Source organism: Podarcis pityusensis, assembly GCF_964106645.2.
Source record: "Podarcis pityusensis genome assembly, chromosome: 9".
NCBI classification, from domain to species: domain Eukaryota; kingdom Metazoa; phylum Chordata; class Lepidosauria; order Squamata; family Lacertidae; genus Podarcis; species Podarcis pityusensis.
This window is the reverse complement of record NC_138034.1, coordinates 26,517,447-26,529,536: the sequence shown is the minus strand read 5'-3', so window position 1 is coordinate 26,529,536 and position 12,090 is coordinate 26,517,447. Positions and strand designations below refer to the sequence as shown.

The window sequence follows — 12,090 nt, the reverse complement described above, 5'->3', positions numbered from 1 at the left end:
CCCCTGTTTCTATCTCGGCAGTTGGTTTGGTCCGTCGGCTCTGAGCTAAGAGGCGAAAGAGTATGCTAAGAGCTTTAGGAGACGAGCGGCGTTAGCTGTGAGAACAGAGGAGCAGCGCCATCTAGTGGTTGGAAGGGAGTATGTAACCCTTATTTTTCCTCAATACTGCACAGTTCATTACCGTACTGGCGTTCTTCAACCTTTAGTTGCCAGATGTTGCTGCGCTACAACCCCAGTTACCGCTGGCAGTTGACTAGGGAGTTGTGGGCCAACAACGTCTGTGCGAAACCTTACACCCAGAAGACAGAACGGAGTGGCTGGTTAGGAGTAGTGCAGCTAGGGCTTCTTGGCATCCATCCATTCATAGATGGCTCTTTGATCTTCAGTTAATGTATAATAATAATAATAATAATAATAATAATAATAATAATAATAATATATTATCTATACCCCGCCCATCTGGCTGAGTTTCCCCAGCCACTCTGGGCGGCTCCCAATCGAGTGTTAAAAACAACACAGCATTAAATATTAAAAACTTCCCTAAACAGGGCTGCCTTCAGATGACTTTTAAAGATAGGATAGCTGCTTAGTTCCTTCACTTCTGAAGGGAGGGTGTTCCACAGGGTGGGCGCCACTACTGAGAAGGCTCTCTGTCTGGTTCCCTGTAACCTCATTTCGCACAATGAGGGAACCGCCAGATGTAAAGGAGGAGAGGGTTTTATTTTTATTTTTTAAGAAAGTCATGGGAATGCATTACAAACAGTTTCAAATAAACATGTTCTCTGCTCCATCAATAACATTGATTCCAACTCAATGTTGGATTTCAATGTCCCACCTCAGAGCTTGTCGTCATCTGTATGTTGCTTCTTTTACCCATTGGCTTAATGGGGCTGTTAGATAGATAGCACAGGGATAAAATAGAACTCTAGAGCAGAAAACCTGTGAGGCAAAGCAATACAAAGTTCGTCATCTAAGGTCTGCCCATCAGCAGAGCCACTGAAGCATGGTGCATTCCACGTTCATCCTAGACAGGTGATCCTGAATGATACTGTGGTCAATCTCTGAAGGCCACTGAAAGATGTAGCAAGAAGCAACAGGGATACGTCCCCCCCCCCCAAGAGCTTCGTGGCAACCAAGAATAAGACAGTTTCAATTCCAAACCTGGGCTTGAAACCACATTGAAATTGATACAAATGGCTGCCCCTTAAGTTTCTGGATCTTACCAGCCACAGCCTTGACTCTAGGGACAAATAAGATACAGCACAAGTCAATAGTGCGACAAACCATCCTGGAGCTCCAAGGAGGCACACACTCTTCCAATGGTAGCTGTTAATTGTCATCATGGGCAAGGATCAAGTATACAGGTGATAGGCCACATGTCTTGGATCAACCTGCCCATAACGTCAGGCTGTCTCAATAGAAAGCCATCCAAATAAAAAGGACCAAATGACATTAAGGAGATGCCCAACATTTGCAGTGCAGTCAGCTTGGACTTCCAAGTGAGACACAAGTGATTTTATCCGCAAAGTACTTGGCAACAATATCAATGGACACCTGAGGGTTCGTTGTACAATCTTGCAAGAAGTGCCTCGGCACAATACTGTACAGTACTGACAAAGGCTTCTGTTAATGGAAAGGGAGTAAGGTATTTTTTGCTGACTTTTCCTTCCCTGTCTAGCAGGCATGGGGAACCTTTGGCCATCCAGATGCTGTTGAACAACAACTATCATCCCTGGCCATTGGCCAAGCTTGCTGGGGCTTATGGGAGATGTAGTTCAGCAACAATTGGAAGGCTAAGGATTCCCCCACACCTGCTTTACAGCCTCCTAAATCTGTTGCAGAAAGATTGGGGGCCCCAGAACAACAGGAGATTGTAAAAGAGGTGAATTTGCAAAAATTGTCTCCCTTTTTTATTCATGGAAGCCTTCACTGGCTCAGAGACTCTTCCTCTAATGGAAGGACACAGATATGACTCAAGGTACCGTATTTTTCGCTCTATAAGACGCACCAGACCACAAGACGCACCTAGTTTTTGGAGGAGGAAAACAAGAAAAAAAATATTCTGAATCTCAGAAGCCAGAACAGCAAGAGGGATCGCTGCGCAGTGAAAGCAGCAATCCCTCTTGCTGTTCTGGCTTCTGGGATAGCTGCGCAGCTTGCATTCGCTCCATAAGACGCACACACATTTCCCCTTACTTTTTAGGAGGGAAAAAGTGAGTCTTATAGAGCAAAAAATACGGTAATTCTTTGTCAGATCAAAGAACTTTCTATGAATGGAAGAATACAGTTCAGTACTACCATCTTAGTTGGTCTCTAAGGTGCTACTGGAAGGAATTTTTTAATTTTGTTTCAACTACGGCAGACCAACACCTACCTACCTGTGTGTAGTGAGAAATGAGGAGGAGCTATGAAGCTAAAGGACAGCCTGTGCATCTTTTGTAAAGGTGATTGATTTGTCTTACTTCATCCATGCAGACAGGAGGGGAATTGGAAGGTGTTTGTTTCTTGGTGGAAGACACTGGGCAGAAACTGAAAGAAACAGACGGATGAGGAGGTCTAAGAGTGAAGTCTTGCTCCTGTCCATCATAATACTGGACAGATTACTACAGGGTGTTGAGGGGTTATTTTTAACTATTAAGTGAGAAACAGCGGCCGTAGTCTAGGCCAGAAGTGTTTCCCTTGGTGACCCCACCATGCTGAAAAGTGTATGTGTGTGGTGTTTCCTGTCTTTTCCAGAAAATCACTGTGCTGCATGAAAAGGGGTCTAGAACTTTTAAAAATAAATTAAATAAAACCACTTCACTCACTAAAAGATGTATTTTTTTTAAAAAAGAATATTAAGGAGAGCCATGCCCATAGTTAAGCAAGGTAGCTAAAGTAATGGTGTCATGTCCTCGGTTGTGACACGTCCCCCTGCTGAGTGACTTGGCTGAGGACTTTGGGAGAAGCAACTATTTGAGGATAGTTGAGGTGAGCAAAGGTGGTAGTTAGTTTGTTTTGTGGTGGTCGTTTTTGAGAAAGCAATTATGTTTTGAGAAAGCAAGAAAGTTTCTTCATCTAAAGGGTAAGTAGGATTCCTAATTCTTTCTGCATTCTGCTTCTTTTGCTATCCCTCAAGATTTAGAAACATAGGGAACCCATGTCATGGTTAGATTAATTTTAAAGAATTGTCCTCAGGGCCCCCTTAGATGTTTTGAGGGAAATGGCTTGCCTTCTCTCTTGTGGGCATCATCACAAGAAGGGCATCTCCCAATTTTGGAGGGTCTTTTGACAAGATGCCCTCCTCAGTGGGTTCAACTGCTTGCTGCACTCTCCATGAGAGGTTTCTGAAAGCAAGTTCATCTGCCAGGTGCCCCAAATTCAGTGCAGAGTATTTGCTAACAATACTACCACCACCTACAGAGTTGCCAGGCTGCTTATCTGAAAGCAACTACAACACACTCTAAACTACAACAAGCTCTTTTGCTAAAGTTTTACTGCATGCTGTGGGCATGTGTCTGCAAGCATCTGAGATGTCAAGATAAAGCGAGATTGCATATTTCTGTCTCTTGCCAAACTAGGTGAAAGGGCAGCAGTAGACACTTACTTATGGTGGCTGAATTGCAGAAGTAATTACAGAGGGGTGGGGTGAGGTAGAACTTGGTGTACTCTGTAGGGTAGACCAAGAGCCAACAGATGTGTTCCTGAAGCGTGAAGATAAGGCATAAGCAGCACAACTAATCTTAGATTAGCAGAGTACTGCTCTATTCTTTTCACTTTAATGGGGAAAGGGAGGATCCTGGTACTTCTTAGCACCTCATGTCACTGTTTTTCAAGTTAATCAGACAAACATTTTGTTAGAGAAGACATCCATTCCACCGTTTGAACTAGAAAGAATCAGGAGTATGCTTTTAAAGGTTATCTAATTTTCAGTTCCACACACACCCAATATTGTAATAAAGGCCATGTTCTTCTAAGTGCTTTTGGTCAAACAAGAAGCAGAAATGTTTGTAAATTTTACATAATTTACAGTAAGCAGGAGTATAATATAGATGGTGCTTCCTCAAAGCAAGCGAGTATCAAAAGACTGTTAAGGTATCAGAATATTACAGAGCAATTTACAGCTTCCAAATACAGAGTACATACATTAAAAACTTACAAAACAAGACACCAGAGTTAACAGTTTTGATTCAAATAGGGAAAGAGTCGAGGATACATCCTGCGTTTTCTAAATCCATGTCCAATAGGGATATAAAGCTGCAGCCTGAGTGAAGTAGGGAACTTATTTCTTTAAATCAGGGGTGGGGAGCTGGTGGCTTCACAACTGTTGCTGGACTTCCAGGTCCCATCGGAATGGCCAGGTAATGGGAGTTTTAGTCCAATATATGGAGGGGCATAAATTCCCCATCCCTGCTTTAAATTGTGGAGCCAAACTTTGTGCAGATATAAGAGCTACAAACAAACAAACACCCCACGCTAGTCAAAGGGTTTTGGTAATGGAGCAGCGATGGGGAAGGAGAAAGCCATTGTATGACCTCAGGTTATTTTTGTAGGAGCAGTCTTTTGAATAAGGCAGTTGCTGGGAAGCTCAAATGCATGGTTGCCTATGGGAAACTGAAAGCAGGACCTGAGTGCATCTGGGTGGTTACTGAAAACAGGACGCTGGATTAGATGAGCCTTTGGTCTGATCCAGCAGCGCTCTTCTTAAGTTCTTAACAAGCTTTTTTCAGACCACTGCAGATGTTAACTGTACCACAAGCTCCTCTTATGAGCTACTGGTTTCCTCTTGTTCATGTAGTAAGCTATAGCCCATGATTATTAACAGGCTGAGCACTCTGAATTTGCAAAGAGTTCTCTGCAATAGATGTACACAGAGTTGTGTGTTTATTGTTTCACCATAATTGCAGAGAACTCCTGCGAGAGAAAGCAAGAGTTGAAAATCCAGCAGAGCAACTTTAAGGATCCTACAATTTCTTTTTCTTTGGCTTCATTTGGAACATGATTAAGTACTTCAAGTAACACCCCACCACCCCATAAATAAATTAGTAATACTCAGTTTCTTTTAAACTACATTTTACCATGCCACACTTTTCAGACAGTGGTTCCCATTGTTATGAGCATTTGATGCAATTTCTTAAAAAGGTTTACTCAAATTAAATGCAGAAATATTTATTTTGGTTTCCTTCATTGGTTTTTGGAAATTTTGGTTTATAAAATATAGAAATAGCCAACACTAAGCAAACATTCGAACTCCAATGTAACAAGTGACTTAATACTCTATGAGTATTGGCTTGGCTGTGCAATTAGGGTACATATGTATGAAATTATACAACTGAGTAGTGCATTACAGTTACACAATCTTTAGTGCAAACTTCATTGTGCTTGTTTACATATATTTAAACAGGAATTTATGACTTGCTATGTGGAAAAACCCTCAAGCATGGATTATTACAAGGCATCTCAATTTCATTCCCCCCACCCAATGAAATACTGGTGCAGATACATGGTAACTGATATATCTTTCCCCACTTCATGCCTAATGAAAGAATGTCCCATGTTAAACCACATCCCAGTTTCTGGCTTTTTTGTATACTGGAGATCAGAATGTGAGAATAGTGTGAAGCAGAAGCCAACTTTGCACAAAGATAATCAAGTTAAAAGTGTCCAAGGTTAAGCCTGCTCTGGCAATCTAGTGGCCAACAATGAATGAGCATGACAGTTAGCCCCAGCACTGGAATTCCATCCACATGCATGCTACAGCATGATGTTGCAATGGCCCAACCATCTCTGGAGCTCATGAAGTCAACATGTATTGCATTGGTAGTTTCATCTAGATTCCTAGGGCATAAGACACACCCAGAAAAGCTTCAAAGGAGTCAACAGGAAACCAAAGTAGCCAAGTTTCTGCCAGCGTCCTAAGGGACCTGCCTTTCTCAATGTGCACTAAAAATCTCCATGGGGCAGAAACCACCAGCTGCACAATATACTAAAGACAATAAAATGTGCTAGCAACACACACACACATCCCTTTACATGCCTTGGAGAGAGTCACATTTTTGGCTGAGGAAGTCTTAAATAACTTACAAATCACATAGATACCATTTACAGTTTTAAGGCGCATTGAAGAAGTTGTATGTCACCATAAAAAATGGTCTGCAACACAGGTGGACAGTAAGGCAGTGTTCCATTTTCTTCAGTTTTCCTATGTCGAGTACCCCTTTGCGTACAAGTTGATGATTGCACTGTTTCCTTCCCTATATTTGCTGTAGTCAATTTAGAGATATGAAGGTCAATAGCAAATGCCATTCTCTCCAACAGTTTTCCTCAGTTACATCTGTATATTGGCATAGAGTTCTTCTATCTGGGACTTGAAGTATTTGCGTAGCTCTGGTCTCTTTGCCTTTAATGTTGGCGTTAGCAGGCCATTCTCGACAGAGAACATTTCAGGGTGAAGGGTAATGCCTTTGACCTGGAAAGATAAGACAGGAAGTCAGATTTTGCATACTTTTTTCATTAACTAGTATTAACAGCAAAATTGGCATTTTGGAATATATGAGATAATGTTCAGAACAGTTTGTTCTAAGTGATTTATGTTAGGAATACTCAGCAGTATAACTCTGCAAAGTAGGATTTAACAATGAAAACTAAAGGAAAAGTTAGAAAATAAAAAATAAACCAATAAAATACGCCTAGCAGATTATTTTATATTGTTCACAAGCATGCTGGTTGATGAGGCTGAAATTTTTGTAATATTTTGTGGTACCACTGAAGATGATCACTTGGGTTGAAACACATCCAGTTATTATAGCATTTTCTTTGAATTTATTACTATTTGTACATTACAGCATTTGGTTTATTATTGATACACACACAAACACAGTGCTAGGCATATTCTATTGGTTACATTTTGTCAATTTATATTTTAAACTTTTTATCTTAAAACTGCTTTCATTACTTGCTTGCAGCATTAGGTTTATTTTGTCATTTATTTCCTGATAAAATTACATAACTGACACTCAAAAGGGAAAGAGAAAGACACCTCTATTCTGTTCCCTATTGCAGTAAAAGTGGGATGAAATTAAGATGTATTCTCAAAAATCAGCCCCACAGATTCAGGTCTGTTCTAAAATTAGAGCTTTGATTCAATAATGAACCAGTTAAAGTTTCCAGCTGCAAAACTATGCAAATAAAGCAGTTTAATTTGAAATCAAAGTACAAATATTATAGTTGAAACTTCAAAGAGATACTCACCTGTTCAAAAGACTTCAAGCCAAACTCTTTCCCAACTTTCAACAGGTCTTCCAGAATATATTTTTTGATGTCCTATTCGGATTCAGAATAATAAGAGTTATAAAGCAATACTGAAAGAAAGTATTTCTGAACTATTTGTGGACCACCTATCAAAAGTGCACGTTTTATTGTGGATATTTATCTACCTTTATCCACCCCTCACCTGCATGTGTTCATTGAAGATCTAAAAGGGAGGAGCTAGCTGTACATGCATAGGCTCCCCCATGAGACTGAATGTTTCAGTAATCCAGGACTCTCAGTTGCTTGAGGGAAACATATGAGTAGAGTCACCACATCCTTTAGACCAGAGGTGGTTAAGCTTTTGTGGACTGAGGGCCACATTGACTCCTAGTCAACCCTCTAGGCAATGCTAGCCAGAGCACAAAAGCAGACTGCGATGATGTGTAGACATTGTGATGAGGCTAGCAGGTGTAACCCCCGTTCACCTGCCACGCTGTGGTCTCAGGAGCAGAATGGATGCCTGGATGAAGCTTATGAAAAGGGTGGGAAGAATAGACTTCTCTAAATCACAGATCCAATCCCTTACCTTGCTCCTGCATAGTTCTTCATAGGTGCCTCCCAGTCCTTTTTTCTTGGCCCAGCTACACAAAACATCTGGATCTGGTACTACAATTCCTATTAGGAAAGCCTAAGTAGAAGTAAGGGAGCATGTTAGAAGCTGCCCACTGACAATTCATTTTAGAAGTTTCTCTGAGAACCCCCCACCCCACCCCGCAAAGTACAGTCAGGTAGCAAGCTATGCTATTGTCAATGCTATTGAGGGGTTTGTTGCATCACTGCAGGTAGGAGAAGACACTATGAAGAGATTTGAATGGCCTTTCAATGACAAAACATAATATTTTTATTCCAGCAGGTTTAAATCTTGGTGCTGAGTTATTAGGTTTGGGTCATCATTTTTAGCTCATTATGATGGTCTCAAATTAGGTTGCCCTTCTTAAAGGTCTCATTGCAGGTTTGAAAATGGGATGTAAATATTTAAATAAATCTGCCCTAAAATTCTAAGGACTTCACATTTAAGACTCAGCATTTATGGAAGAATGTTTCCCGGCATAGATTAGACATTCATCAAGCCTGGCTTGTATCAGGTAGCCTAAATGTACACATTAGTACTACCACAGAAATAAATATCTTTTTAAAAATAGGCTTTTCCCAAATAAGCAATATCACTTTTTATATTTTACAAACAGCTCTTTGCTAGTCTAACCTGTCCAGAAGTAAGCATTTTATCTAATTGTAAATAAAATCCACTAACAACTAAAAAAATTATGCTTATATGCTCCATTTAGAAGGCTATTTCTAATAGACATTTACGGTAAACATACCTGCAAACTTTCACCATAGACAAATATCTGGGCAACAGGCTCACTCCTCATATAAACATTCTCTATTTTTTCTGGTGCAATATATTCTCCTTGTGCAAGTTTGAATATATGTTTTTTCCTGTCAATTATCTTCAGTGTACCATTCTGTAACACAATAATAATAGTTAGCTTACTCCTAAAAACTGTTCACGTAATGAATTCAGGACCACATTGCTCCATGAACAATAACACAAGTGCTAGCAGAAGACTCAATAGAAGGAATAGTTCACAGTAGCATTTGACCTTGCTCATTATCTTTGAATCATCTGGAACAACTAGATCTCTCTCTCTTTCTCTCTCTCTCTCTCTCTCTCTCTCTCTCTGATTTATGCCTACATTAGAACAAACAGTTCTAATGTATCAGTTATGAGCATGTTACAAGTGTCAAATAAATCAATCAAAGATTCATTCATTTACATTCATTGCATAATACACTGTCCCAACTTTGTCAACGGTGATGGGATGAATGCCTCAGACTATTTAGAACGCATTCCCGGGTTCTCCTGGTAAAGAGGCCTCAGCTACTGCAGTGGTATATTGTCGCCCTCCTCCATTTGTTGGCTGGGTACTAAATGTTCTGGGCTGCTTAATCATCTGTCTTGGGGAAGAGTCTGAAATGCCTGGCATTCTATGTATTAAGGTTGGTATCCCAGGAGAGATACTATGCAACTTAGCTTTGCAGTTTGAACCCTTTCAGGTATACTGTGCAGCTGTGTTCTGGTGGCAGCACACTCTATTACAACAATTTGCTGCAGTTTATCCACTGTAGCAGTTGGGACCTCCTGGAGGTGCAGTTGCTTTGACTGATCCACCTCTTCCTGCCCCCACAGGTCGCAGGTAATCAGAGGGTTGCACTGCTAAATCCATGGACACATTCATCCATTCCTCATGTTGTTGATATATCGATCCACAGCTGGGCCTTTCTACTAGTTGTCTAACAGCTGCAGATGGCATGCCAACATAAAGAAATGTAGTAATTGTGGTAATATGAAATTTGCATTGTCTTAACTCCACTGAAAGGCCAGCTTCTACATCACAATCCTGATGGTGGTGTTGACTGACCCTTAAGTTAATTATAGTAGCTGGAAGAAACGGTCTGCGTTCAAGTCAGAATGAAACTAGTTCAGTATTAAAAAAGGGACATAGTCTCTAGAATGTGCATTGCTGTCACCAGTGTTGTTTATTCTCAGATTCCTCTTGTCTAATTAGAAGCTTCACATTTCTGGCATCTGTTGCTGTTCCCTTTATTTTACTATTTCCCTCTTTTCCATCCCTTGTAGGATTAAACCAAGTAGTCACTACTCCAGTCTGAATGCTGTTTCTGTCATTAACTTGGGTTGTTGTTTTTTGTAATTAACTTCATATTATTCAGTGCTTTGGCTTGCCATCTTGATGACACTTGTACAACAGCAATTTGATCTACACATGCAGACACGGACATGCTTAAGTTACTTCTAAAGGCTTAGAAGTATGATGCTGCATCAAATCACACAGACTTTTTTTTGTGAGTGAAGCTTAAGAGAACATTGGGTTGTTTTCCACTAAGTCCTACTTGGAGCAGACCCATAAAAATCAATGGCCTACATTGTGTTGTTGTTTAGTCGTTTAGTCGTGTCTGACTCTTTGTGACCCCATGGACCAGAGCACGCCAGGCACTCCTGTCTTCCACTGCCTCCCGCAGTTTGGTCAAACTCATGCTGGTAGCTTCAAGAACACTGTCCAACCATCTCGTCCTCTGTCGTCCCCGTCTCCTTGTGCCCTCCATCTTTCCCAACATCAGGGTCTTTTCCAGGGAGTCTTCTCTTCTCACGAGGTGGCCAAAGTATTGGAGTCTCACCTTCAGGATCTGTCTTTCCAGTGAGCACTCAGGGCTGATTTCCTTAAGAATGGAGAGGTTTGATTTTCTTGCAGTCCATGGGACTCTCAAGAGTCTCCTCCAGCACCATAATTGAAAAGCATCAATTCAAAAGCATCAATGGACTACATTAGTTGTGTCCATTAACTTCAATGGGTCTACTCTGAGTAGGATTAGCAATCCATCATTCTTACTAACTTGCATTAATTTTTGCATTTTAATTGGTTTCTGATTAAAGGACTGAAGCAGCCCTCTGGTACCTTTCTTTCCCATTCTAACCTGAAACACTCTTAAAGGAGGATAAAACATGTTTGTGAAGTTCAAAAAGAGAATGCAAAGAGGAAAGATATGTAGGGCAATGGAAAGTCTGGACATCTCTATCTGTGGAATTAAAGCAATGGCAAGCCATCTTGATATTTGTTCTTATGTCTCAAAATGATCGATTCACTGGTTTACTTACTGGTAACCATTTCCCGATATCTCCGGTGTGTACCCAGCCATCTTTGTCAAGAACTTCTGCAGTCTTTTCAGGTTCCTTCAGATAGCCTAGGAACACATTTGGCCCTTTTACGCAAACCTGAAATAGAATGGAACACATGCTCTGTAAAAAAATCTGCAGGACAGGTTTCTCCTATTAAGTGTTTCAGTGTTAGGATGGAGTGGGAATAAAGCTCATTTACTGTAGCCAGTGCATCTCACTCAAGAGCGATTCTCTCTAATCTCATGCTTTAGTGACATTACCAGAGCATTTGTCTCTGTATGACAAACTGTGTTGATCGAGATCACAATCCGAGGTCATTAAACTGAATGAGGTTTTTTATGGTTTCTTTGGATATAGATAGTATTTATTTTTAAACAATGGGTACAATTTGAGATGGAGGACTCCTGGCATAGGTCCATTCCTTGGATTTAGAGTGCTACTTACCTCACCCTCTCCTTTGGCAGCAAAATAATTCATTTCTTCAACGTCAACAAGCTTTAAAATGTTGCAAGGCATTGGGGCACCAACGTGACCTATTTGTTGGATAAATAATGTCTTTAAGCATGTGGCAATAGTACTCACTTTATAACTGTAGCTCTACATAAGCAGAAGTGGTGTCATTCAGACTGCAGTCTTTATTGTTTTCTCATGGTCCCAAGCCTGAGTTTTGAATGTTTCAAAGGGTACTTTGACCTCAACTTTTTAAAGTTGTATTAAGGCTCCCAGCCATCACATTGATCAAAACAAACTCTTCTAGAGTCAACTCATACATACCAAATTTGCTCATGGTCATTGACTATAGAGAGAGATCCATGTGACTTAAATGATACACTGGAAACTGCAGTGTATGGTATTGCTTCAGTGATGGCATTGCTGTATCTGTATGTAATGCCCAGTGCTTTGTTACCACAATGCCTTATTTGCGTTACACAGGGCTTTCCATGTATGCATTTGCATCCAAGGCTTACTTTCATTAAAGTAGCTAGATCTGTGATTAGCTACTGTGTTCGTCTGGTCTTATCAAAATAACCAGTGGGAACCCGACTTGAGTTCAAGTGCAGCCAGGCAAGCTGGCACTTAGTGCGTAATTTTTATTTTTATTT

At 40.6% G+C, this 12,090-nt stretch overlaps 1 protein-coding gene across 4 annotated transcripts in view; it reads right to left on the bottom strand.

Moving 5' to 3' along the window:
- Positions 1 to 5,132: 5,132 nt before the first annotated feature.
- ACSL1 (acyl-CoA synthetase long chain family member 1) overlaps positions 5,133 to 12,090 on the bottom strand; it is a 42,254-nt gene continuing 35,296 nt past the window's right edge. For all 4 annotated transcript variants that reach the window (XM_081020517.1, XM_081020516.1, XM_081020514.1 and 1 more), the window contains exons 16-21: positions 11,432 to 11,520; positions 10,967 to 11,083; positions 8,613 to 8,756; positions 7,817 to 7,918; positions 7,231 to 7,302; positions 5,133 to 6,448 (exon numbers count right to left, since the gene is read on the bottom strand). In XM_081020517.1, the coding sequence (XP_080876643.1) occupies positions 6,308 to 6,448; positions 7,231 to 7,302; positions 7,817 to 7,918; positions 8,613 to 8,756; positions 10,967 to 11,083; positions 11,432 to 11,520 (665 nt within the window). In that variant the 3' untranslated portion in view covers positions 5,133 to 6,307. The remainder of the gene's footprint in view (positions 6,449 to 7,230; positions 7,303 to 7,816; positions 7,919 to 8,612; positions 8,757 to 10,966; positions 11,084 to 11,431; positions 11,521 to 12,090) is intronic.